The following is a 27356-nucleotide window of genomic DNA, read 5'->3' as shown; positions in this document are numbered from 1 at the left end:
GGTTGACAGCATGGAATGTTGGTATTTGAAGGTGGAGTTTTCAACCACAAAAACAATACAACAAAATTTTGAAAAAGTTGAGAAGTGTATATAGCATTGTACAGTGATGTGTTATATGGGAACAGAGATGGAGTTTGTTCATGAAAATGAAGAGGTTCAGGGGAGACTGGAGTATAATGGTGTCCTCCAGAGCAGGCACACTCATTTGTTGCCTTTTGTAAAGCAAGAATAAAGTATTACATGATAATATTTGAAATGTAGAGAGGAGATGAAGGGTTATAACAGGCAACTTCTTTGGTTTTTATCTGCGGCCTTTGAAGCATGCACTGGACATGTGCTGTGCTTGCATGTGATGGCAAGATACAGTGACATGATGTGCTGTGCTGGAGAAACATTAATAGACAGCTACAATTTAAGAGAGGAATCTGTCATGGCTCGTGCAGATTCCTTGTATTGTCTTAGATACAGCAAGGGCATTAAAATAATTTTTTAAAAGTAATACAAAAGAAATTTCTCCTGGAGTGCTGGAGAGATCAAGTTGGTAGTTACAGAAGACTTACTCTCTTTATTTGATATGAAGCATCTGAAATGGCCAGTTCTTTTTTGATGTCCTTATGATACACTCTTCTGACAGGCAATATTTTTACCTAATTTGTAGAACTAACAATTCTGTAACATCTTTTAATAAGTATGGTTACCTTAAGGTTTGGGTTTTTTTACAGCTTTGCAGTTTTTGGTCTGCCTGTCCGAGTACTTCCCAAATAAAGTTTTAGAGCCCAGATACTATGTGTGAGCCTAGCAAAAGTTCTGTTTAGTCCAGTGGAACATTTTCATAGTTACCATTGGTTCCACACAGAGTTTGTTCTTTACTCTTTTAAGGGAGAATTTACTCTCCTGTTTTGTCCTTTGTGTACTTACTCTGTTTACTTTCTAATAATTTATATTCAAAGGCATATTGAAGGAGGTGAGTAAGGTGCAAGGGTACTGACATGCAAAATCTTTCTTTTCAATTGAATAGGTGGCTATTTCATTGTTAAAGGTGTAGAAAAAGTCATCCTTATTCAAGAGCAGTTATCCAAAAACAGAATCATTGTGGAAGCTGATAGAAAAGGCACAGTTGGCGCTTCTGTTACCAGGTAAGTGCCTGCAATTACATACAGGAGATAAAACCAAAGCTTTAAAAGTTCATTGTTGTAGTTGAAGTAGTCACATAGTTTTCTTCCTAGTACAGTTTAACAGGAAAAAACTAGACATTCAATGCCCCTCTCTTGCTACTGTCATTTTGTACACTAAAACATCAGTCCCAAAATCAGTTAGTATAGTATTCCCACAAAAATCAGTGGGAGTTACTCATACACTTCAGGATTCATCCCAGACTAGAAAAAGCAAGTTCTAATTTTTAACATAACAAAGTGCACTTCCTAATTGATGGTGTTTGGTCTCATTTTGCAGCAAGTAACATGGACATTACTGCAGTGGAAAATGGGTGTAACCTTTTGTCTGACTCTAAATCAAATTGGTGTAAAAGTTTTTAAAGGCAATTGAGAAGGAAACAAAAATCAAATATTTTTGTACAACACAATTTATTGAAAATGGCATGGTAGTCTAAATTTGGCCTTTTTGTTGGAGTTTTATTTACATTTTGTTTGCCTTTGCTTTTGTTTTTAAGCTGCATGCTGGTATAATACGGTGCTTGTCACTGTTCGGTGTGAGGGCTGTTTTTTAATTCTCCACAGGCCTCTCACATCTCTCCTAGCTCCTTTACTGTTCCACAGTAAGCATAGATGAGGCTAAACGTACAACACAAAGTACTGTTATTTCATTACTGTTGTTGCCACAGTACCTGTGCACAGTTTGACCTTGCTGGTTATATCCAAGTTGATGATAAAAGCATGCAAAGACGATTTTGAAAAGTACAGGCTTCTACTTGCTTAAGTCGAATATTGACCTTCCCCATCACAGGTCATAATACCCTCTTACCTTGGAGTTACAGGGTGATGTCTGGCTGTTTTAATGTAATTTTAAAAAGAGGTGAAAGTGGGATTAATTCAGCTGAAAGATTGCTCAAGCTTGGTAAGATTTATACAGAAGATTCTAGGAATGTCAGTGCAAACTTTCTGTTGGACATAATATATTTTTTTTTAACTTCAGTTCCACTCACGAGAAGAAGAGCAGAACAAATATGGTTGTGAAACAAGGAAGATTTTACCTCAGGCACAACACTCTGTCAGAAGATATTCCCATTGCTATCATATTTAAGGTAATACAACTGTTGGTTTGGAAAAAAAAAAGCTGTGCTATAGCTCAAGAAGGAAGATTGGTGGCAGCTCTCAGAAGTTAGTACGTACAGAAGGACTTGGCAGGGCTTAGAGAATGCAAGGTTTTTTCCGCAGGGAAGTCATCCTTATTGTACAGCAAAAAGGAGAAAAAGTGCTGCATTTTTCTGCAAGGAGAGCATTGCTGCGGCAAGACAAATGCCTGCTACCCCCTTACTGTTTTGTAAGGTCCCTCTGCACTGCTGCCTGTGCTCCTGTTGCTACAGAAAGTCAGAAGGCTTTTGGTTCCTTTTGTTATGACCTATGTTGCAAACTTGTGTTAAGGGTCTTTGTTTCTCGTTTTGGTCCTCCTCACCTCCAACTTGTGGACTGCTGAGTAGCTCAACACCCTTTGTTTCAGATCCGGGGACATGACATAGCCGGGAGCTTGTTATACATGACTTCCAGTCATAACCATAAACAAAACCGATAGCCTTTGGGGAAGTCTTGCAATTCTTAGACATATTCTTAAATCCTTTAAGATTACTAGTGAGTTGCATTTCTTGGCAGTTCACTTGCTTCCCCTGTGAATGAGCTCGGCCTCAGTCAGAATACTTGAGAATCCCTGCCTGATTTAGGAGCACTCACCAGTATCTTCAGTGCAGTGAACATATGGACAGGCATCATAGCTTTGAAGCAATCTCCGGTGGAACTGATAAAGGGCTGTGAGAGGCATCAACCCTTGATTCTGGGCAAGAATTGGGGAGTATTTGCCCTGCCAGCTGAGCTGGTGACAGTGTCATGCCTTGGCTGTCATTGCCTGTGAAACTGCCAGAACTGCTTTCTTTCGCCCTCTGCTTCTCTCTTTCATTTTAATTCACTCAAGGGTGCATGTAGCTGAAGGCGTAACGATGATTACTCCCTTTGTGCCCAACAGGACTGGAAGCAGGCTGGTAGCCCATCTGTGTGTGGTATTGAACGCATTGGGCTACAGCCCGTTAAGGTGGGTGGACATGCACTGTCCGACCGTGCCTTAGGCTAGGACCTGTCCTCCCAACAGCTGGTAGCTCCTTCCAGTCCTGTAGGCTTCGCTGCTGCCTGTAGGTTTGCAGCCTGGTGCAGTGCATGTGCAGAAGGAAACTGGGCAGCGCTCTTGGAGGCACTGTTCACAGGGAAGGTGGCTTAGGGCACAAAAATGCCTCTGACTGGATCTAGCAACCAATAGAAGTAAATCCTATAGCTCCCCTTTGGTCTTCACTGTAATGGTTTACAGCTCGGAAGGTTTGGGGAACAGATAGTCAAGGAAATAAATTGCCAGGAGAGGGCAGCACTTGCTCACAGCATCCAAGCAGTTTCTGCCACCAGTGCTGATCTGTTTGTGTTGGCAACTACAGACTTTTCTGTGTTACCACAGCTCTTTGGCTGATTGAGAGTTGTAAGAATCGGTTTTCTTGTAGGAAATGCTTTGGGTTTGGTACTAGAAAATAGTTTAATAATTGGATTTAGACTTGAGAAACAGATGTCTGTTATCTCTGATGAACCTAATCTCTTCAAGTAGTTGGAGAAGATCATCTGGTTTTAGTGACCAATGTTAAAGGAAGTTGAGAAATTATTTGTGGACAGAAATGCACATAGAAGTGTCAGAATTAAGTTCACAAATTTTCTGTTGCAGGAAAGTGTTAATGTGGCTCTTAATCCATTTGCTCAAGTACCAAACAGCTGGATTCCACCTTCACTTACAGACTTTTATTACATTTTGTCACCCCCTGCTGGTATACATAAATACCTGCTCACAGAAGAGTAACTGCTCTGGGTTATTAAGCCTGAGGAGGTGGTTGTTGGGGTTTTTATTAAGCAGCATTGTACTGACTATTTGATCATTTTCTGACAATGCTTGCTGTAATTATCCCCCTGCCTATATGTATCTTTTATATTCTAGATAACATTGCATAATTTTTCCTTTATTTATTGAATAAGGGGTTACAGTTGTTAGAAGCTCTTGGCCGTAATGCTTTTCAAAGTTTTGTATTGATTTAATCCAGTAGCAAATTAGCTGCACCCACTTCAACTATGCTGAATGTTCCATTCTTGACTGGCACTTAACTGTACTCATGAGTGATCATTTTCTTTACCTTTCCTTTAATGACATGTGAACTTCAGGGATCTTCTGTCCACTTTTGATGAGTCTCCAGCTGGAAACTAAAAAACCCAGACAGTCTTTTCAATGGATTCTTAGGCAGGCACCGGCCTCTGATCTTTCTTTCTTGGGCATTGCTGTAATGCAGTATTACTTTTGTATTTAACTACTAGAAGCAAGCTTACAAACACTATAGCCCTGCAACTGGAAAATCCCTAACTTAGGGATCTCCCTGTAGCCTCAGCTCTCCCACATGGCAGTAGTATACATAGGAGATTTGTTGGAAAAGCAAGGAGAATAATTCCTTTCTGCTGAGACCCAAGCCGTGGGCATGGAGCATGGGTCTTCCTCATTACTCGTAGGTGTTTTGCTTCTTGTATAGATACACATCTGCAAGGGGCAAAGTTAAGCTGTACAGACAATCTAAGGTCTGAAGTTTTGGTTGCCTTTGCCCCCTTAACTTCTACTGTAGCAACTCTTTGTATAATTTCCAATTAAAAAATAAACTGAGAAAGCAATGACAAAAATTTATTGCTCTGCATTTCCTCCCAGACCAGCATCCAGGCTGCAACCAAGTTCGACAGACCTCTGTGTTTTGACTAAGAAAATAACTAGTAATTGGTAGAGGGCTGCTATCCAGTGCATGGGCCAGCTAGAGGGGACAGTTTTGTCAGGGACTATCTGAGAGTCAGTGGGAGAAGGTTGGGCAATTTTGGATTGTCTTTCTAGTCCCAATAGCTTTAAATGGCCCAGTGTTCCTGCAGATGACGTAAGGTGTAGAGCAGGTACAGAAAATAATTGTAACTTTACAGAAAAGAAAGCAAGTATTGGAGATCTATGATGTAATGTGGATTTAAAGCTACCGCAACTGTGAAGTGGAAGTGTACTACTATCCCTTAGACATCTTTGTCAAAAGCAAGGGCTGTGCAATAGAGAGTATTACAAACACTACCCTCTGACAGAACTGCGGCCTAAAATTCATAAAGAGCTCCCTAGACTAGAATCTAAGAGCACTTTTGTGTTTCAGGCATGAGTCGTGGACACTTCTTAGCTGCATGCTAGGGTGAGACCTGAACATACAGTGTTCCCCATAATTTTTTTTCTTTCATGGTGAGGAAGGAAACCCAGGTGCATGGGCTGTGGGGAGGGGTGGAAATAGTGTGGATCTAAAGGTCCCTTGATCTGGATAGGTGGGGGGACTGGACTGTGTAGGGTCACCTTAAGGGTGGCATCTGCCTTGCAGTTCATCCTTATCCATAGTCTCTTCTGAACTGCAAGCCTGAATGACCTTGTTCTGCAGCTTTGCTTTTCTGCCAACCAGACCTGTAAGGATCTTTGTGATTGGCATATTCAGTGATTTAACAGCTAGTTGTGCCAAGCACATGTAAGTTGTAGTTCTGTGAAGTTTAACCCACTGACAACAGATAACTGAAATTTGATAGGCTACAAAAGGCATGGTCATGGCACTATTCTGGGACAGGCTTGAAGAGTCTGCCCTTCAGATGTGGGCGAGTTAGTGCTTTGTTGCTGTGCTAGCTTAAACACTTTTTCTTAAACACTTTTAACCTTTCTTCTTGAAAGGACAGAAACATTTGTGCAGCCCATATATATATGTAAATGCAGGTTTTGGTTTGAAGCAGTGATATAAATTGGACAATTTTGCCCCCAAAGTATGTATTTGTTGAGGTTTTTAAAGGGCTGTCAGCTACCTTGTAATGGGAAACAGACACAACTAATTTGCTTCCTGCTTACTGTGTAACATTGCTTCATTACTTAATATACACACGCAACCAGAATGGTATTTAGGATGTCCTGAGTTGACCTGCAACCCCAAGAGACCTTTGTTTTAGCTGTGTGTCAGTTGAGCACAGATCATAGGGCTGTGTGAACTGTGTGGATGGGTTTTTTGAATATGTCAGGCTATGAGCTATGCACGTTTTATCTGGGGGGCTTGGACAGTTTTAGGTAGCAATGAGCATTAGAGGAGGTGTGGAATATTTGTGTAGTACTTCAGGGTGTTTCTATCCTGAAAAACATCAGGGTTACAGGTGAGGTAGAGCTGCTGCTTTTGCAGGGAGCTTCCTACATTGCAGTGAGTTAGAGCTGTTTTAAGGTAAGGGCTATTTTTCTTTTGGGTTTGTAATCTTGATTCGGTAGACTTGAGTGAGTCCTGGGAGCTGAAGTAAATGAAGGTTGCACGCTGCACCAAAACTGGCTGGGGAAGGAAGAGAATTATAAGTAACCTAGGGGGACTTAAAAGTCGAATTTTACAACCTAATTGCTAGGTGAAGTATCTTTAGTTTATGTGGGAGCTATAAGGAGCTGCTCTAGGACCTGAGGCAAAAGATTTGAACAGCAGGTCAAGTTTCATTTTTACAAACCTATGTTAGTCTTGGAGCTGTTAAGAGGCAGCTCTACAGGAACAGCTGAATGGTGGTCTTACTGGATCTGTAGAATTACAGGTTCCCATGGCTGCAGTTTCATAGCCCGTATCTTTTGAATTATGAAAGCTCCAGACCAATTCTGTCTGTGATGTCAACCTTGAACTTCCTTGACATCTTTTTAATCCAGTCATCTGCCTGTCTCCATTCTGTAATTTAGCCTGATGGACTGCAGAACTACATTCTAGGCAAGTGCCATGGAAACGCCTAGACATCATCATTAAGACATGAGCTGGGGGAGGAAGAGCTGGGCTCGCAGTCTCCCATGCACACTCTCTTATATGTACGTGTGTGTGTGCACACACGGGCACATGCACACACACAACGTTTTGGGCAGCAGGAACCTCCCCAGTCCTAGGAAGTGGCTTACCCCAGTTGGACCACTTTCTCCTACTCAGGATGATCTGAATAGTCTGAATGTTCGCTTTGACTTGTCTGCCTTATGTCCATTGACTACTAGCCTTCCAACCATGCTCTTCAATGGCCTGCTACTGTCTCCTTCCTCATCCCTTCACTGCTACTGTTAAGTTATCCCTTTGCAATGTCTCCTTCCCCTCCACTGCCCCCTAAAATTATCCCTTTGTGACATCGCCTTCCAATCAAAAATAAACAAGACATCTTGTCTCCTGCTATGCTTTTATGTTAATTCCCTTTCCCTTGGCTTTGTCCTGGGATCATGAGCACTTTAAGCATAGGACCCATTCCTACTTTGCATGTCCTCAATGTTTCTGTAACACAAGCAACAACCCAGGAGTATTTTATTACTATCCTAGTGATGTTACAGGCTAATTCTAGAGTACTTCTTTGGTTTTGTTTTTTTTTTGTAGAAGTGCAACATCAGGGCCAAATTTACTAAAAAAGAAAGTGTTAAGATTACAAATCTATCTGATATCAGCATGGGCCTGTTGCTTGCCCTGTTAGTGTTGCATGTAGGTGGATTTGCATGTGCAGCTTTGCCCATGATTGTTGAGAGTACAGAGGAGAAGAAATGGGTTTACTTTTAGGCTATTGTATCAGCGCATCTTTTTCAGTCATTTGCCTAGGTTTATAGTTATGACTTATAATTTCCCCCAATTTGCACTTATCTAACAATACAACATATATTTGGTGGTAGATCCCAGCCTTTCCCACACACAAATTCAGAATGCTCAAGTGAGTTTGCTGCTACAAACTTCAACTAGAAAATCTACATGGGCATAATGATATGTCCTGTTCTCATCTTGTTGTCAGACTTTTGATCAGAGAATTCATCAAGTTAGAAGAAATCATCAACCCTTTTTAATTTACCAGGGCTTTCTGTTTTTTGATGGACGAAAGAGCATAGTAAAACTGCAGCTTGACTTTTTTTTTTCCCCACTTGTTTTGTTCACTTTTTACGCGTCTCTTACGATCTGATTGCCATCCTAAAATTAACCTGGTGGGCAGAAATAGGGTTACATCTTATCACCTTGCATTTGATGTGCTTTAGATAAATGTATTCCTGGTATACGTGCCTAGAGTGGCACAAAGATTCCCTTAATAACATTTTGTTCTTCTGTAGGCTTAGTGCAATAATTGTGTGAATCCAGTTGTGGTTCTTAAACTGGTTTGCTGCTTAGCTATTTAAAGTTCTAGACACATGGAAAATTACTGTTGTGAAGCTTTCATGGTTTTGTAGAGTTTCTTATGGGTCTGGCTCTCAGGTCGTGAGGGATTTTGTTAACTTCTCTGCTGAGGTTTTTAAACTACTGTGTGACCTTATTTAAAAGGGTGAGAAAGTATTATAATATTTGAAAAATGGAGATCTGAACTACAGTAATATCACTTGGGCAAATCCTGGTTCTGAAAAGAGCCTTGAGATCAGAGGGGTGACTACTTAGTGGCAGCAAACTATGATGAAACACTCTTGTCTGGTGAAGTAACTTGTGTCTTGATTTGGAGTTCAAGTCTGTCCGAGATGGTGGAATTGTCATCTGTGCTTTGTGCTAAAACGGGAATGTTCTCACACTGTTATAGGTGTCTGCTACTTTTGCACTGCTTTTAATTTCTAGTAAACCACAAGGTGAAGAGAGAGAGTTTTAAGTTAAAGGAACTTCAACCAACCACTTCTTTGTTGAAAAAGAAAGAAGAAATGAAAGAAAAAAAGAAGAAAAAAAAGGCTGGATACTTCACAATTATAGCAACAGTTTTGCAAGGGGATAGTGTTAGCTAGGTGTTAAGCAAAGTGACACCCAATGAAGGCAATAAGAAGGGAAGGTATTTGTGCATTTTTGAGGAAAATGTGACTTTTTGGGATTCTGCCAGTTTTTAATGAGAACCAGAGTACTAGGGTCTACATAGGCCATTATTTACAATGGTCTTTGTGGCAGGCAGTTTGAAGAATAATATGAATGCAAACGTAACTTCCTCACAAAGTTCTGAGAAACATATTATAACTCAGCCAGAAGAGGTTTAGTGAGATTATTCCATTTCTTGATATGGCAGAGCTCCAGGCAAATGTGTGAAGGGGGGAGCTTTAGCACCATCTGGAATCCACAAAGGCCTTCACTGCTGGCTGCCACCTTGAAACACTTACTGATAGAGAGATTTTTCTAAACCTGTTAAGCGCTTTCTTAGTTTATTAAGCTTTTTCCGCAGTATAAAGTCTAACAAGGTGTCCAAGGATCAGTGAAATAATAGAATGGCTTTCAAGTGGAATTCTGTAGTGAAGTCATCTTGTAAATGCGGAGAGCTGCAAAGGAGGTAAATTGTAAACGTTCCTCAAGTAGGACGTGCTGCATCACAGTCTACTGAGTTTGCAAAATTGCTTGTGGTAAGAGACCATGTGTAATCTTTTAAGAAATTTCACCCTCCTTTATTTATTGTAGATTCTGACTTGGGTTTCGTTGTTACACAGGTAGGGTTGTTATTACCTGGTGTTTTTTTTTTTTTCTTAAGAAAAAACATAGAATTTAACTCCTGTCAGTGAAGAAAAAAAGGCTCTCCAAAAAGTGTGTGTGTGTTCCTGCTGCTTATCAAGATTTCCATTTAATGTTCTTCCATAGCTAGAATACGTGCTGCCAGTGCCAGATGGCACAGTTTCTTAGAGAAGAACTAGCTCTTGCTTAGTAGTAACGCAGACAAACAATACCAAATTAGCATAAGCAAATGTCAGTGAGTTAACATAAAGCCTGTGCTATTTCTGTCTTTTCTTCTTTTCCTAGGCCATGGGTGTTGAGAGTGACCAAGAGATTGTACAAATGATTGGCACAGAGGAACATGTGATGGCTGCATTTGCTCCTAGTCTGGAAGAATGCCAAAAAGCTCAGATTTTTACACAGATGCAGGTGTGTCTTTTCACATGGCCAGAGGCCATAAAAATCTGAAGACTGTGGGTATTGACCACTTTGCTGTGTCAGCAGTCAACATACACTTTGTGTTTTGAGGTTTGTTTTTTAGGGCTTATTTTAAGCTGAGGGTTTTTAAGTGAAACTTTGCTCTCATTGCCTAACTGAAAAAAACCCTAACATCAAGAAATGCTTTGTTTACAGAAGTCCAGGGTTATGTTTTAGTGTATGTGACAAGTAGTGATGTCCGTAAGATTAGGATTTTTTTGTTGAGGACAATTCCCATTTTTCAAAAAGGAATTGCATACCCCGTTTTGCAGAAGCCCCATTGGTGTGGACATGACCATTTCATCATGAGTAGATGTTCTCCTTCAATTCTAACCTCTTGTGTAAAGCCCACAGTAATAGCCACCCTCCATCCTGCTGAAGACTCATCAGAATTCTCTTCAGCTCATACACTTTTTAATTAGCTAGAACACAGGCCATTTTGCTGGCAGCATTTCCATCATGTACATATTAATCTGCTAGAAGAACCTTTGAAGATTAGTCTTACTTCTATTTCATTCTAAACTGTATTGAACCTTTCCGTGTGTGGTGTTGAGTGCTGTAAATTGAATGGCTTTCTAGTTTACATCTTTTGGGGCTTTTCAGGGTTAGAGGTAGCATGAAGGCCTCCTAATTCAGTCAGAAGAGTAAAATGGTGATGCTGGAGGAACATAGAGAAATGTGAAGCATCCAGGAAAGAAGAAAAACAGAAATACAGAAGTTAGTCTGTGGAAGAAGTGTCAAATGAAATGAAAAAAAAGTGAGCTATTTGGGGAAGAAGGTAACAGATGGAAAGGATAATCTGTCATCTAGTGGAGAGGGTAATTCTTTGGCATAGGGGGCATGGCTTCATTTCCAGGCAAGAACTTCCTGTGTGGACCTGGGTAGTTTCTTTGACTCATGTGACCCTAAATTCAGCTTGATCCCATTTCTTGGACACCTGATAAGAAAGTAAGAATCCATTAATTATTGCAAGGTACTCTTGGAGACACATGTAGATGCCACACAGTAGAGTTTGTGCCTATTAAACAGTGAGTGCCACCTCATGGTTTAATATCTGAATGAAACTTAGCAAATACACAAAAGAACTGGAGATGAAAAGTCAAATTAAATGAACTAGATATTTTTGGAATTTTTATAATCCTTTTTCCTATATCTCTGCAATCCTGTTTCTTTTAATATTGTAGTAATCATGTTCTTTCACCAATTCCCATTCCAAATGTTATCAACATATGATAAACATGTTGTATATTTAATTATAATCAATTGTGTCAATTTTCAAGTTGTTTTTTTTTTTTTTTTTAGCGTCACTTATGTGTTTGGTATTTTTCACTTTGTTTGGAGTTTGTATCATCTGTGGCTAGTGGGATTGCACTGACTGAGGAATATATACAGATATCCATGTGTGTATATTTGTATAGGTTACAATTCTGATATTAACTTAATTGCCCCCCTTGACAGGCATTGAAGTACATTGGAAACAAAGTACGAAGGCAAAGGATGTGGGGAGGCCCAAAGAAAACAAAGATGGAAGAAGCACGAGAGCTGCTAGCATCAACTATTCTGACCCACGTTCTTGTATGTAATGCTTTTTTTTTTAAACTGGAGTAAATTTGTGTGGTTATTTATGGTGTGAGCTTTGTTGGCAGGGAAAAATGATTGCTTTGTAGCTGAGATAAAGTAAATCATCCTCAAAATAAAGGGGAAGATTTGGATTGAGTCAAAAGTAATCTTTATGTTTATGAAATGCTGTACCATTGAACTACTTACCATACGATGCATTTTTTCTGCATAGTCAGGTGGTATCAGCTATTAGTTCAGGACCTTATTCTCATGACCTATACCTTTATTCTGACTTGTTTTCATTTACTATATGTTTCAATGTCACTAATGTATATTACTTTTTAGCATTTTTTAAGAAGGTAAAGTGCACAAATCCCTTTTGTAACTCCTCGGTCAGCCCAGATAACCCATTGATTTAAATGGATGTGTTTGTCTGAATAAGAGCTAAGGACCTGATCCTGAAACATCGGTATGTTTTTCTTTTTTGTTGTTTTGTTTACAGGTGAAGGAATTCAATTTTCGTGCCAAGTGCATATACACAGCAGTGATGGTGCGCAGAGTAATTTTGGCTCAAGGAGAAAATAAAGTAGATGACAGAGACTACTATGGAAATAAACGTTTGGAGTTGGCAGGGCAGGTGAGTTTTTACTTCTGAATGAAGTGCTCTTTTGGGGTTTTGTTACTATCTGCTTTTAAAAGTTGCAGAATAAGGAGCATTCCTGTCTTCTTGATTGAAGTGTTTTTCCTCTCATTTTATTTTTGTTGGCTTTTCTGTGTTGACTCATAGATATGCTTCCCTGATTGAGACTAATTATATCCTCACTTCTGTATTGCCTCTTTATACCAGAAAAAAGGACAGAGCAGTGTAAATACGGCATCAGTTCTAGTTCTATTATAACACTGTTAGTGCCAAGAAGGCAGCAATAAGATCCATCTTCTGGTGTCCCCCTGTAAGCAGCTGGGTAAGGGAATAAACTGGGACTAAGTAGGTGCTTGCATCTCAAGTCCAGACTGTCCCGCTATGGAGAACCCAGCTTGTGCAACTCACAGAACAGCGACTCAAGCCTTCTGTAATTTGGAGAAGCATGTAAGATTGCTTATTTGTTGTCAACTGCCTTTCTAGTCTCTAGAGTAGCATGAATTAACAAAGTAAGTGGTTTAATGTTAACTTGAGCAACTAATGAAAGTGGATTGCATAGACTTCTCTGCTTGCAGAATTTTGGCACTGGAGGTAGAAGCAGTAACAAAGGGCTGTGAAGGAGGGAATGGTTTGAGGTGTCTGACTGGCACCATTCTTTTGCAGAGAGGGTGGCAGTTCACAGCTGTTGGCCAAACTACATTCTCCTAATTGGCAATTTGCCTATCAAGTGAAGGCACTTCTTGGTTACCGTGGCATGGATTTTTTCTTGCCATGTGTGGTTATTTGATTAACCAGTTTAGATTAGGATTGGACTTCTTTGTTGTGCTCTGTATTAACTTAAGTTGGAGTTCTGGCAGTCAGTATCATCTCTGGTTATTGACCATGCTTCAGAAATTCAGGCAAGTATAGATAACTCACCAGATTGGAGAAACTATGCATCTCTGCTCCCCCCATCATTTGCACTGGGATTTCTGTTGCAGCGCAAGTAACAATATCCATTCCTTTTTCTTCATATCCAGTGGGAATTCTCATTGTACTTTTTAAGATGCGTGCTTGCCTATTGTCTCATACTCCTATTCTCCTTCCCACTGTGCCCTGTCCTCTGTACACACACGTGAACACACTCATGGGGCACGCAATCATTTCAGGGTAAAAACGTGTGCTTTGCTTCCTAGTTTTCTGAAGAAACTAAGATGACACTCTTGAACACACTCCAAGCACAAATACAAAGGAAAAAAAGCTTTTAACCTGTTAGGAAAAAAAAATCCTTTCTTCAAACTAATATGTTGACTGTTCATCAAACTTTTATTCTTGTGCTGAAGCAGAACATATTTCTAAAGTGTAAAGAGTAGTAAGAAGACATTAGCACAATACTCTAATGTGGCAAATATTTTAAGCTGTAATGGATTTATTTGGTTTCTGCCATAATGTTGTTGCTGTAGTTAAGTGTGTAATCAGTAAAATCAGTTGTTGCTTTGTCATCGTATTGTTCTTATTTAACTGGATTGAAGGACTAGTTTGTTATTTCCTAATATTTTTAGAGGCAGAAAGTAGAGCAGGTAAAAAGTTTTCTACAAGCTGTAAGGGAAAGGCCTCTGCTCACACTGATGTTAACAACTAAAGTCGTTTTAAATTAACTGGGAAGAGGTTTTAAATGTAGAGGATCATCATAACAAAGCCAATGCGTATTTTTTCTACATCAAGGACAGCTATGCGGGGGGGGGGGGGGGGGGAATGGAACACTTGATTAAGAGTAGTTCTGGCTCCCTTGTGATATTTTAAAAGCTCATTTCAAGCTGAACACTTGAATTCCTCTTTGCCATGTTATCAGTGTAATATTAATTTGATTGGATTACAGACTAAAAAGTGTAGAGATTTTGTTGCCAGTTTCTAAATGTTTGTGTTTAGCTAAAGTTTGTGTGGATAAAATGGTTGGTGGTTTGTTGTGTTTTTTTTTTAATGCCAGCATGTTCCTGGAATAAAAATCCTGTTGATTTAAAATTTGAATAAAGAAAAAAAAAAAAAAAAAGAGAAGATTCCCATGGGAGGAGAAAAACATAGCGGTCTAAACAATGTAAAGACATAAAAGGCATTGTGTTTATAAAAATGTGTGAAAACAATAGCTGCTAATTTCACACCCCATGGGACAAGAGAGTACGAAATGTGCTTTAGCTTTAGATAACAGAGTTGTATCCACTAGCCAAGCTGGTTTACAGAGCTTTCTCTTAGTCTTTCTGCCACTAGAGGCTCGGTAGGCCAGGTGCCAGCTGAGGTGTTAGCAAAACCTACCGATTTCAGGCTTAATCTTTTCACCTACCTTTTCTCTTTCCTTAATGTGTTCATTATTTGCTAAGCATTACTCTGTTCTTTGTCCTCATTTTTTTTTTGTTTCTAATGCAGCTTGCTTTGTATGGGTGAGATATGGAACAGCACCAAAATCCGGCACCCTGGAAAGCAAGGGATTTCTACCCTGTGACAAAAGAATACCGCCTTGACTTCAGAGATTGCCTAATCCCAGCTGTTCTGATAATATAATTAAGGCTGCCTAATGTCTTTAATTTTGCAACCAGTTTGTGTGAAAGGGAGAATTTGGCACTCTAAAGGCTTAAACGCTAAATAGCAATCTCAAGGCGCCTAATTAGAATTCTCTGACATTAAGCTAATTGGTGAAACTGTATTTCAGCAGCTTAACTTCTTTATTAATTTTTCTTAGGATTTTCAATGAAAATCAATTGATGAGCTGTCAGTATGGTTTTTTTTCTTAAATATAATTTGCTCTTTAGTGCTCCTGTCTGAAGCGGTCTGAAAGGCCCTGGTCTAACTATGAAATCCATTGAATATTATCATTGGCATTCCATCCTTTTTCTTTAATCTCTTGCTCTTGACCTAAATAATGTAGTTATTGTGAGATTCTGCTTTGCCAGATAGTCAGAGCTCTTGCAGACCGAGTGTCTGTGAGTGAAATTAGCAAAGTATGATGCTTTTCAGACTGGCACATATTAGCAAGTTGGTGTACTTGGTGTGTAACTTACTTTATTAGTTCAAAGGAAGAGGAAGGATGGTATAGCTTTGTACTCCCTATGGCATGTGGAATTAGGAGATTTTTTGCAATTTTATGGTCAAGAAATATGAAAACATTTTCTGAGTTAATTTTTTTAAATGTTCTGTTAAATGTTTAAGACCTGCCCAAACCTGTTGAGATCAAATGTATTCCATGATTGATTTCGAAAGAGTCTAGTTCTTATTTGACAAGACTGTCAGACATCTTAAAACTGCACATTCCTTTCTTTTACTTTTTCCCTGCTTTTGAAATACTTCCCTCATGATCTAGTTTTTGGAGACTCCCGGGGGATCTCCTTCCTAATATGATGCTTCCTAAAAGATGCTTTTATTTCTGATGGAAATCTGATTTAAATGAGCTGTGACATTGCAGGTGAGTTGCAGGGGACTGGATTTCTTTTGACCACAGTGAGAGGGTATCACCTTGTAAATGTTAATGGTACTGCAAGGATCAGGAAAGGAAAGAGGGTCTACAACACCTTCCTTTCATGCCAAAGCCAGGTCTAAAAAAAAAGAAACCACTTAAGCAGTTTTCAGCGAAAACTCTTATGTCCAGAGTGGAAATAGGATTCCATTTTTGTCAAGGGTTAGCATACAGTGTGTGTTATCGCTGGTTTTACAATTTGGTGACTGAACACTAAGTGTTCCATATGTTTTGTAGAGTAGACTGTCAAAAATAATCCAGTCTTGCTCTCCATGAAGGCCAGTGGGAGCATTTTATTGCAAATCAGATGTCTGTCTTGAGTTTCCAGGTGTTATTTTTTTATTCCTAAATGAATTTGTGATGCCAGTGAAAAGGGTAGCTTATAATTTAGTTAACTGCTTTACATCTGTCATTTGCCAAATGCTTTGGTCAGCCCAGCTGGGACATGTAGGTAGAAGCAAGCAAATAAAAGCTAGTGGCCCATCCCAGTGATAGAGAAATGAGTGGTCTGCTGCCTTGTTTCCAGAAGGTGAGGGAAAGCTGGGACTATGTCTGTTGGAGACAGTTAAAATTCAGCTTAATTCTGCACATACAGAAATTAAATTGTACAGCTGACTCCAGAATGTCTTGGCTTGTGATGGCTGAATACCTAGCTTGTTCAGCCCTACAATGCTTTGTACACTGGGAACTACCATTTCTGGCATTGGTTAGCTGCCACATTTTCAGTTCTGCTGACACTTGTAGCTGCTGTAAAATAGATTCCCAGGACAGGACTGCCAGGCTTTAGAATTTACACTGCTTGCTTGCAAAACTAATCATTGTGAACACTTAAAATGTATCATGTAATGCAGATTTAAATGTTTTGGGAAGCTATTAGTGTCTGCAAGGAGAGGTTGAGCAAACTGCAGAAGCAAAGCAGTTGGAGAATAAAAAAAAGTCAGATCACAAACTTTGGTAGCCTTTTCCTTGTATGGCTATTTTAAGAACTAGAAGTAATTAGTATCCATATACAGAAAATAATTGGCTTAAATTGCAGCACTTTTGAAGAGTAGTATTGCTGGTATTTTTTTTCAATTCAGCTGTTACATAGCTTCTTTGCTTAAGCTGTAGACTTTTTTTTTTTTTTTTTAAGGGAGAAATGTGGAAGAGCATTGCACTTCCCAGATAGTAGCACTTCTATATAAGGATGGCAGGTGTTGAACCAGGTGGACTCTCTCTGGGTGTAATTGGTTTTCCGTAGACTGTGATCGGCAGAAAGTAGCAGGATAAAAGCGTATCTGAGTGAGGAAGCTGCGTATGTAACCTGAGATACATCTTGCCAGCTGTCAAGAGCAGAAGTTGCTTCTGGGCCCCTAAAAAAGTCTTTTCTAGTTCTGCTTGTCCAGAAGCAATGGTAACTGTGCACCTTTTGTGCTTAGTCTGGTCTTGCAAACTGTGCACGGCTTCCAAACTCTGTGCTGCTGAGTTGCTTCCCCTGAGGGCCCCTTACAGTCAGTTGGGTGTCTTGTCCATTTTAAGTAGCTCCTGGAAAGGGGCACTTTAAACAGCCTTTTTCACTTTTAATAATAGAATATCTCAAAGTGACTCTTCACTTACTGCTTTACTGCAGTTATTCCATCCAGTATTAGAATAGAAGCTGGTCTTGTCTCCGACTCTTACGTGTGATTCAGGGTTGTACATTTAGGGTATTAAATCTTTAAAAGAGTTTGTGACTCTAGGAAGGAAGAAGTAGATCAGGTGGATTATAATGTAGTAGATTAGGGAAAACAGTAAATGGATAGCGTAGAGATGGATGGGTATGCCAAGATATTGTGAAGGAAGTATTAAAGCAAACCAAAAAGGGATAAATGCATAGGCTTAGACCATTCTTCTACTTAATTTGCTTTCTATTATGAAATAATTTCTCTAATATTGCACCTTAACAAGACAAAAAACTTGTGAGAAAAATATCATTTGAGAAACAGGGAAAATATTTTTTAACTGACAAGAAGTATAAAAGGTAGAAATATTAAAATGTGTGTTTTCCCCCTGCCCCATTTCCCAGACCTGGAGAAGTATAATTTTTCCCTTAATCCAATTGGTTTGTTTTTCCAGCTTCTATCTCTTCTATTTGAAGATTTGTTCAAAAAATTTAACTCTGAACTGAAAAAGATTGCTGACCAGGTAATCCCCAAGCAACGTGCAGCTCAGTTTGATGTAGTGAAGCACATGCGTCAAGACCAAATCACCAATGGCATGGTCAATGCCATCTCCACAGTAAGTATTTTTGTTTTCATTCTAGTATGTAAAGTTTTTCCACCATAGTGAATGATGGAAATGTATAAATTTTGTTCTGATGACTTTACTATCTTTGATCGTAAAAGCAAATCTATTTAACAGTCTTTATAGATTAAAATTGCAAAACTTTGTCATGGGCAGGGCCTTTGGAATTCACTGACAAATCATTGATTATCAAACCACCTTTTATTTCACCATTTATTTCAAAGTGATGATTTAGTGTTTGTGAAGGAATGGTAGAAACAAGCAAATTGAAAATAGCGGTCATGTTTGTGTTTATCCAACTTGCTGTCTTCTAGGTTCTACTTGACTGTGTGGTTGATGGTATTTTTTATTACCTGGATTTAGCTAGGGTCAGGTTACATCATACGTCCAAAAGGTGGTTGAAAAGCAGCAGGAAAACATTATGAGCAGAAGATAACTAGGGGGCAGGGGGAGGGCAGGTAGGCCAAAAAAAAAAAAAAAAGCTGAATTTTGAGTTCTTCACAGGCAGTGCCTTTTTATTCATCTGAAGTTGCTAGTATGAGCAAATTTGCAGCACAACACAGAAATTAGTATTTCTCTGCTAATGATACTGAATTATTTAACAGGGAAGACTGCTGCATGCTGTATTATCGCAACCCCGCCCACCCATAATTAAGCCTTGAAATATTTGTCTTGGTTACATTTTAGTCTGTGTCTGCCTTCTGCTAGAATGGATATTTTAATTTGTGGACAAGAACAAAAATACAATTACTAACTTTGTCTCTTACCTCACGCATCTGCAAGAGCAATTTGTGAGATGATTCCTGAAATCTAGCTACTAGCTTGTAAATGACTTTGAAATCCATGATTTTTTAAGAAATTAGATTAGTCTAAGTATTTTAGTAGCTGGTGAAAATTGTGCAACTTAATTTTTAATCTTTGGAACTCTTGAGAGGGCTTTTCTGCCTAGCATGAAACTGAGGTTTTTCTTCAGTTCTTGTAAACAGAATTAACTCCACAAATTGCATCCAAAACAACCAACAGTCTGTTACTTACAAATCCCAGTGTTAAAGCTTATCACTATTTAATTTTATGAGTGCCCCAAATGTAGTTAAATCTCTACAGTGCACGTAACCAAAACAATTGACAGATTTGTTTCTCTAAATGCTAGTGCTTTCTTCTAGCCGGTGCCAGTTTTTCCATTTGGACTGACAGAGATAAATCTGCAAACTATTCAGTACATATTGTAAAGTCTTCCTTCTTCCACTATCTTTGGACTTTTTTTTACTGCCACATAAGCAGTTAAACACCATCTGCTCTTAAGCATTGAAAATAATTTCTCAGGAACAATGCCCAGTGCATACTATTCAAGAGATTAAGCAAATACCATAAAAATCATTCTTGGAAACGACAATCTCCAATCTCACCAGAATGCTTCAACGATAGTCTCAAAGAGCATGAAATAACTCAGTGGATTCATAATTACACCAGTAGCATGCAAAAGAATTCATAGCACTACTGCATCAACAGTACAGTGCTGTTCAGTGATATTTGCTATAGGTCTTCTTTTTACCCTGGAAAATACCAGAAGAGAGAGTAGGTCAGGCAGTAATGCCACAGACCTAATAGACATTTCAGCATCTGCAGAATCATCCGATGCTGCTGAGGGAGCAACTTTCAGTTCACAGGAGCTTTCAGTAGGAAATTCTCCACTGGGGATGGTCTCACAACAGCCCTGGCCCCATTTTGGGTTTTTTGGACAACTTGTGAAGGAGTCAGTCTGTCACTTCCAACGCACAAAGAATTTTTCATATTATTATATCTTCAGGCAGTGTTTTTACCTCCCCTTTCCTCCAGTCTTTGAGATTTCACAGTCTTCTGGGCAGTGAAGAAGAAACCACATGCTAGTTTAGACTGCAGATGCAATCATTTCTAGCATGAGGAAAAACTACTCATTTATTATATTCTTCCACTTTTATTCTGATAACTCCCAGTCCTTAAAGAATGAAATGGTTAGTGAGTGAACCCTTCCCGAGAAGGTTGACCAAGTGGACAGGTTTCTTTTTACTGACTTAGTGTTGGGCGTTATGTCTTCCCACTTTCTATAACAAGGAAAAAGGAGAAGTTCTGTAGACTATTATATAGTCTTTCCAGTGGAAGCAAATATCAGAATCATTCGGATGGGTGGTGGTTTCTTGCTGTTCATCACAAAATGGGATTGTGCTGTTAATGTATAAATAAAGAAGCCAAGCAAATCACCCTCTAAAAGGATTTCAGTATAGTACAGCAAGTGAACTTCAAATTATTTGTTAGCATTGGTGAGCTGAGTTTATCAAAAGGCTACAGGAATTAGCAGAAGGCAATCCTTGGAAAGCGTTACCTTTGAGATATTCATTGCATTTGGACTGACCAGTAACACGGTGGCTGGGGTAAATATTAGTAACTGGGACAGAAACTTGCTGTATCCACTGACTCACGTGCTGGGAACTGTACCTGGAGTAGATGTCATGAAGTCAAAAACTGTAGCACCAAATTTCAAGATCTTACAGTAGAGATTATTAAATCTGCTTGGCATGGAGACATAATTGTGTCCTAGAACATTCTCAGAACTCCTCTGGTCTCCTAATTAAAACAAGTGATACTGCCTGTGACAGTCCTGAAACAGGAAACCTCTGACATGTGCATGGATCTTGCATTTCATATTTGGTGTAATCCTACCAAAGAAGTTGGATAGACCTAACCCCCCATGCTCTTCTTCTGTGAGAAGACACATCAGTGAGTCTTCTTCATCTGGATTCTAAAAACAAAAGGCTTCAAGAAGGTACAGATGGCTTTGATGTCAGACTTCTCCAGCATAAGTGTTTATTTCCTGCAAAATTTTCCTACAAAAATAACAAATCACGAAAAAGGCAGAACTGAAAGTTTGTCAGATCTATTGTAAAAGTGTATTTCACTCAAAATACCTTTTTTTTTTTTTAAATACTCGAAAAAATCTCTAAAGGGAGAAGAGAAAATAATTTAATTTAGCTAAATTTGAGTGTTGATTTACCTGTGAGGGACAGATGATGAAGAATCTTTGTGTGATTGAATATACAATAGCAAAAGTATCCTCTTGTTTGAAAGAGCAGTTCTTTTGTTTAAACTTTTTTTTTTTAATACTTAGTACAAGTATGTTATAACTAATAGTTTATATGCAGATAGGTAATTGTTTAATATAAGTGGGCAACATTTGCTGTGCTCCTCAGATAGCCTGCCTAGATACTGAAGAAAGACATGTAGTGTTGAGACAGGGATAAACTGCAATAACTTTTTTTATTTTATTCTACAGGGAAATTGGTCTCTGAAGAGATTCAAAATGGACCGCCAAGGCGTGACACAAGTATTGTCCCGCTTGTCTTACATATCTGCTCTGGGAATGATGACTAGAATCTCTTCTCAGTTTGAAAAGACAAGGAAAGTGAGTGGTCCTCGGTCACTACAACCATCTCAGTGGGGCATGCTCTGCCCATCCGACACTCCTGAAGGAGAGGTAAGGAACTCCTGTTTTGCTTTCAGTATTTCTTGTCCTGAGGAATGGAGACACTGTTTATTTTGAAGCAGGTGATCCTCCATCAGAGGAAGAATACTGATGAGGAGGTTTCTGGAGAGATAAATTATCCTCAGCCTGATAACACAACTTGTGTGTCTTCTCACATCCCAGCTATTTACATCCTATATTGCCTGTATTTACATATATTATATTGTCCTTTGTCTCCTACCTGAATGGACTGGCTGAAAACTGTTCAGAAATCATTTGGCTGCATGAGAATGACATGAGGCCTCCCATTTTTGCAGCAGAGCTACTTGCTCTCTTTTGATCAGAGCAGAAAGAGAGGAGTCCTACACTCTTATCCCTTTGTTCTGTAATAAATGTCCTGTTTTGAAGTTGCAGCATCAACCTGCAATTTTTCTAGAAACATACATTATTATTATTATTATTATTATTATTATTATTATTACAGAAACAGCTTTAGCATTTAGCTTGAGGAGGAAAAACACCTTTGTGTGTTTTACTTTAAACACATCATCCAGCTATTTCAACCAAACGATTGATGCTGATGGTCTTTTTTTTGTTTTCCTTTTTTCTTTTTTTTTCCTAAATACAAAGTACTGGGGCAATTCTGAACTTTCTAGCATAAATATGTAGTCAATATGAGCGAGTCTCATTAAGCAGCTGAAATAAAATTGCACTGTATAAGATACTTGGATATTTTTCATTTTAAAATGTTAAAGTTTGTGTTAGAACATATAGGATACCTGGCAAATTGATAGACTGATTTCATATTTCCATTATGTTTCTAAGTAGCTATTGCTTTGAAGAGAGAAATACAGGGTTATACATGGTTGGATGACTTAAGAACTACAACTTCATCGCCTATATTTTTTATTAGTTTATAAATGCTAAAACATTACATTTCAGTGTGATATAGAAAATTCTTCCTTTCTCCCTCCTAATTTTCAGTGTAGTTAATTTGTTTAATTTCTTTGACTTTGTTGTTCATAAGCATGGTTTTGGAAGAAAAATGTATGTATAGTATTAATACTTCGGAATGAAATGGATAAAAGATGTATTTTTTTATTTTAGGCTTGTGGTTTGGTTAAAAACCTTGCCCTCATGACTCACATTACTACAGATATGGAAGATGGCCCAATTATTAAATTAGCCAGTAATCTTGGAGTTGAAGACGTCAACTTGCTCTGTGGTGAAGAACTTTCATACCCAAATGTGTTCCTTGTTTTCCTAAATGGTATGTAACTCTTCAGCAGTCTTGACTCTGATTTGTTGCTGATGAAAAGTTAGGCTTCAGAAACCTTCCAACAATTTTTGGAGCACAGTCAACCACAGATTCCGTTTTCCACGTGTAGATAATTTCATCTGTAAATATTTCGGTAGCGTTAGGCAGTGTAGACAGGCCAGATGATGGCACTTAGTTGTCTGAAGTTGTGTCCTCAGAACTCTGACTGCAGATGTGTGTAGCTGGGAAATTGAAGCTTTTTCAAATTTCAGTACTGTTTTTAAGCACATTTGCATAAATAGGCACAAAAATATGTATATTCTCTTACAGATTTGTTTGCTTTTCAGGCATTCGCCAAATGAGGTGCTGTTCATAAAGTACTTTTAAGAGACTAACGCTGCTACATGTAATAACTTTCATTTACAAATTCAGAGCTTCATTCACATGAAGTATTTAATTTTACAGTAATCTTTATGTATTTTTATATATATATTCATGCAAGTTCATTTAAAAACAGAAAGCAAACATCAATTGTTTGCAAAGTTTAACAATGCTATTCTCTTTAAAACTACCTTTTAAAGGGCAACTTGCTTTGTGAATTATTAGAAAAAATTAGACTTTGGAAAACAGGCCTCTTTTCTTTGTTAAAGGGATGATTCAGCATATGTACTTTGCATCCACATGCTTATGTTCCTTTACAACTGATCTTTTAGTGTTTCTAAATCAACAGGTACTATGATACCAGATTTCAAAATACTGACTTTTAAAAACTACAGCAGTGATTTAAAAATAGCCTTTTGTCAACACCATCCACTTCCAGGGACTAGTATTTAATGTCTGTCACTATGAATAGTTCTCCATTTACCTTTGAATTAAACAGCAGTTGTTCTTCAATCCTGCCTTTTCCCAGTAATATAAAAACAGCACTTGACCAAACTGCATTCCTTTGTTCTGCTTTTCTGTAGCAGTATGTTAAAGATAAGGTTCAGTGAAACTACATGCACTCTTTTTTCTGTCTTTTTATGGCCCAAAGGGGAGTGCAGAGCAGAAATATTGGACTCTTCCTTCACAAGCTCAATCGGTGGTATGGAACAAGATAGTTATGTTCCCAAATGTAGATGATCCAGTACTAAGTGAGGCAAAACAATTTACTGTTCGATCTACTAGTTTGTGGGTTTAATCCATTAAAAAAATTGAGGCTTGTGGATGGCTGACTTGATTCTGATTTAAACTTGTGACCTAAAAGGGCAGCTAATCTGTTAAGTACAAATCCTTTAAGCTAGGAAGACCTTTGTATTGTCTTATAAACTCCCTAAACTATCATGCTTTGTCTCATCCTTTAAAGTTTTGTTTAAAATGACACCATACTTATTTTTATTTTATATATTAAGATGGCTTTGGTCAGGTGACTCTTTAAATGAATTTTACTCTCTTGTTTGTTCATCATGCATCAGAATACTTCAGTATGTGCTGAAGTGCCCTGCTAAGATAGCAATAGCTTGTTGAGCTAAGTTCCTGGAGGAATTCAGGTGCTGTTGTGAGGGATCACATGTATCAAAAATATCAGGTCTTTATAAACTTAATGACAGGGCAGCAGGACAGTTCCTTGGTCTGTTCTTGGAAACCTTGGATCCATTTCAGTACAGGTGAAATTGCAGGCTTCAGAAATGTGTTTTGCTTGTACATTAATTGGTGAATGGGCACCTGAGCAGAAACATACTTGAAGAAAGCTGGATGAAGCATGCCATTTGGTTTCTGAAGCTATTTGGAGGCAAACAGATAGATGACCTGTAAAATTCTGACAGGTTTTTTTGTTTACTAAGAGAAAAAGAGCCAATTCTTATTCATGTCAGAAGAAGGAAATTTTATGACAACTCTTATTATTTGCAAGAGTAGGAAGTATTTCTGTGCATACTAGACATGATCAGAATTTGTAAGTCGAGTTTTGGATATGCAAAGAATGCACTTTCTGAAGTGAAAATGCAAGAATGCACTTTCTGAACTCTTTCTGAATAGGTAACATCCTTGGTGTCATACGTGATCATCAGAAATTAGTGAACACATTTCGGATAATGCGTCGAGCGGGTTATATCAATGAATTTGTTTCCATCTCTACAAATCTTTCTGACAGATGTGTCTACATTTCCTCTGATGGAGGGAGATTGTGCAGGTAAACATCTCATTAGAATTATCTCACTAGTGAACTTAGTATAAACACTGTTTTATGCACTGTAAGTACACTGGGCTAAGACTTTAATAAGTACAGATTTAAGCAAATTCAGTAGGACCTGAGCATCTCTTTTCTCCTTAAATAGCCCTCATTCAGAACAGACAGATCAAAATCAAACCGATTGGCAACTCTAGCAATGTCCAATGTCCTTGGAGGCGTGTTTTACTTCCTGTGAAGCGAGAAAGCAGCAGACACTCACCTGATATCCCATGGGTGTGATATCACATTTTAGAATAAGAAGCTACATTTTGTCTTCAAGGGCCTTTATTTCTGGTGCAAAACTTCCTCAGGCATGTATACCTGTTTACTATGATACCAAAAAGTATGTCTCACAATTTTGGTTTATTTCATTGCTTACCCTTAAGTAGGTAGGGAATTCAAGAAATATATAAGGTAGGTCTCCACCTTCAGGTGCTTATGCTCTTTGTTAGACAGAAAGAGTGCCTGAATAACAGTTATATCACAAAGGAAAGCAAAAAGGAATTGGGTGGCTAAAATGAGAATGGGTGGAACATAACAGTATTTAGAGACAGAAAATCAGGTTGATTTATAGTAGAGGCTAGAGACTCCGGTCAGATTATGGCAGCACTGTGCTAGGTTATTTACAAGTAAAACATCTCTAGGCCCAAGTGATTAGGCTAAAGAACAAGGTATAAAGGATGAACAAAGCAGAGATAGGGAGAGGCAGAATGAGTTAATAAATATATGCATTTTTTAGCATTGACTAGCTGTGTGTGTATTTTGTGTGTAATTTAAAGAAGCAGCAGTCATAACTACAGTTGGCATTCCACCTGATTCATTAATTGAATCTCAGAGCATGTGGAATGCAGTATGAGGTGTGCTAGAGGCTCCAAAATAGTACATGTACAAACCATCAGTTAATCATATCTGGTCAAGAGATCCAGGGTAGGGGCATATCCAGTGGCAGAGAAATCACTTTTGCAGTCAGGGCTAGTATCAGCCATTCTGCAAGTTTGGAGATGCAGCAAGACTTCCGATTTGTAAAATGAAGACAAGTGAAATCGTGGATTTCCAGGAGTTTACCAAGTTTGCTTTGTGGCACCCCCCACCCTGCAATTGTTAGATACCTCTATTAACCATTTAAAAGTGCTCATTAGTCTTCAAACAGTTATTTGGACTTCAGAGTGGACCCCACAAGTATCTTGTAGCTATTTGCTGCTCTTTATAAGAGCAACTTGTCCAAATAGCAACAGCCCTTGACGTTTCATTCTTGCATGCCATCCTTTGTGTCAGTGTTTTCTTGGGGTAAGGAAGCCTTCAGAGATCCATGTGCTGTTGAAATTTATGGATTCATCTGAGGTCACCCATAGTAAATGCCTGTACTTTACACCATGTAAGTAGCAGTAAAATACATTCTTGCATGTGGACACCTGAGCACAAACTGTTCACTCAGTGTTGTATGAAGTCCCTGCAATATGCATAGAACTTAATGCTGTCCTTAGCTTTGTAGTTTGGGAAAGCTTAAATCTTTTAAAGCCATCAACAAAATGTGTAGGTAAAACTTATAAATTGTTAGTTTAAAGATTTGGGGGGCATGAGGGGAAGGCTTTCTCCTCAAAATTGAAATCTTAATTTTTCTTGTACACTTTCTGGGTACTTCATAGACAATATGTCAGTTCAGGATATCTGTGTTATCACACCAAGGTCTGAATAATTACTGATTATATTTATGTGGCTGTATCAGTTAAAGGTGGACAAATTTTAAAAGTGGTTTATAAAATAGATTGTGCATAGACAGGGTTCTTATTGTAAGCATAAATTAAGTTACCTACCTAAGCATTTGCTATGGTAATCTTTTTTTTTTTTTTTTTTTTTTTAAATTGTAGACCCTACATAATTGTCAAGAAGCAAAAACCTGCAGTTACAAACAAGCATATGGAAGAACTGGCTCAGGGATACAGGTACACAATTCAAGTGGACCATATTCATCCTCACTAAGTAAATACTGTGTGGAAGTACTTCAGTCAGTCAGTATTTCACAATCTTGGGGTTAGCTATGTAGAGGAGAAGTCTACTCTCCTGTATGAATTAATAATCGGTGTATTGGACGTTTTCTGTTTAAAGCCAAATTAAGTCTGGTGGTCTTAATTTGTTACTGCTATGAAATTTGATGGTTATACAGAATAAATACATCTCACAGCCTCATCTCTCTGCAAATGGAAGGCCTGAGGCAGTATCATCCTTCTCCTGATCAAAAAATCAAACACTTCAAAGGAATA

At 38.5% G+C, this 27356-nt stretch overlaps 1 protein-coding gene across 1 annotated transcript in view; it reads left to right on the top strand.

The window, feature by feature from the left end:
• Positions 1–27356, top strand: part of POLR3B (RNA polymerase III subunit B) — a 79846-nt gene that overhangs the window by 9888 nt on the left and 42602 nt on the right. Inside the window, exons 8-17 of the mRNA XM_069807401.1 lie at positions 1019–1136; positions 2152–2260; positions 10016–10138; positions 11645–11761; positions 12249–12383; positions 17965–18126; positions 21440–21640; positions 22736–22898; positions 24903–25056; positions 26964–27038. Of these exons, the coding sequence (XP_069663502.1) occupies positions 1019–1136; positions 2152–2260; positions 10016–10138; positions 11645–11761; positions 12249–12383; positions 17965–18126; positions 21440–21640; positions 22736–22898; positions 24903–25056; positions 26964–27038 (1357 nt within the window). The remainder of the gene's footprint in view (positions 1–1018; positions 1137–2151; positions 2261–10015; positions 10139–11644; positions 11762–12248; positions 12384–17964; positions 18127–21439; positions 21641–22735; positions 22899–24902; positions 25057–26963; positions 27039–27356) is intronic.

Source organism: Haliaeetus albicilla, chromosome 19, assembly GCF_947461875.1.
Source record: "Haliaeetus albicilla chromosome 19, bHalAlb1.1, whole genome shotgun sequence".
NCBI lineage: Eukaryota > Metazoa > Chordata > Aves > Accipitriformes > Accipitridae > Haliaeetus > Haliaeetus albicilla.
Note: the sequence above shows the minus strand (reverse complement) of the source record. Positions and strands in the feature narration are given on the sequence as shown.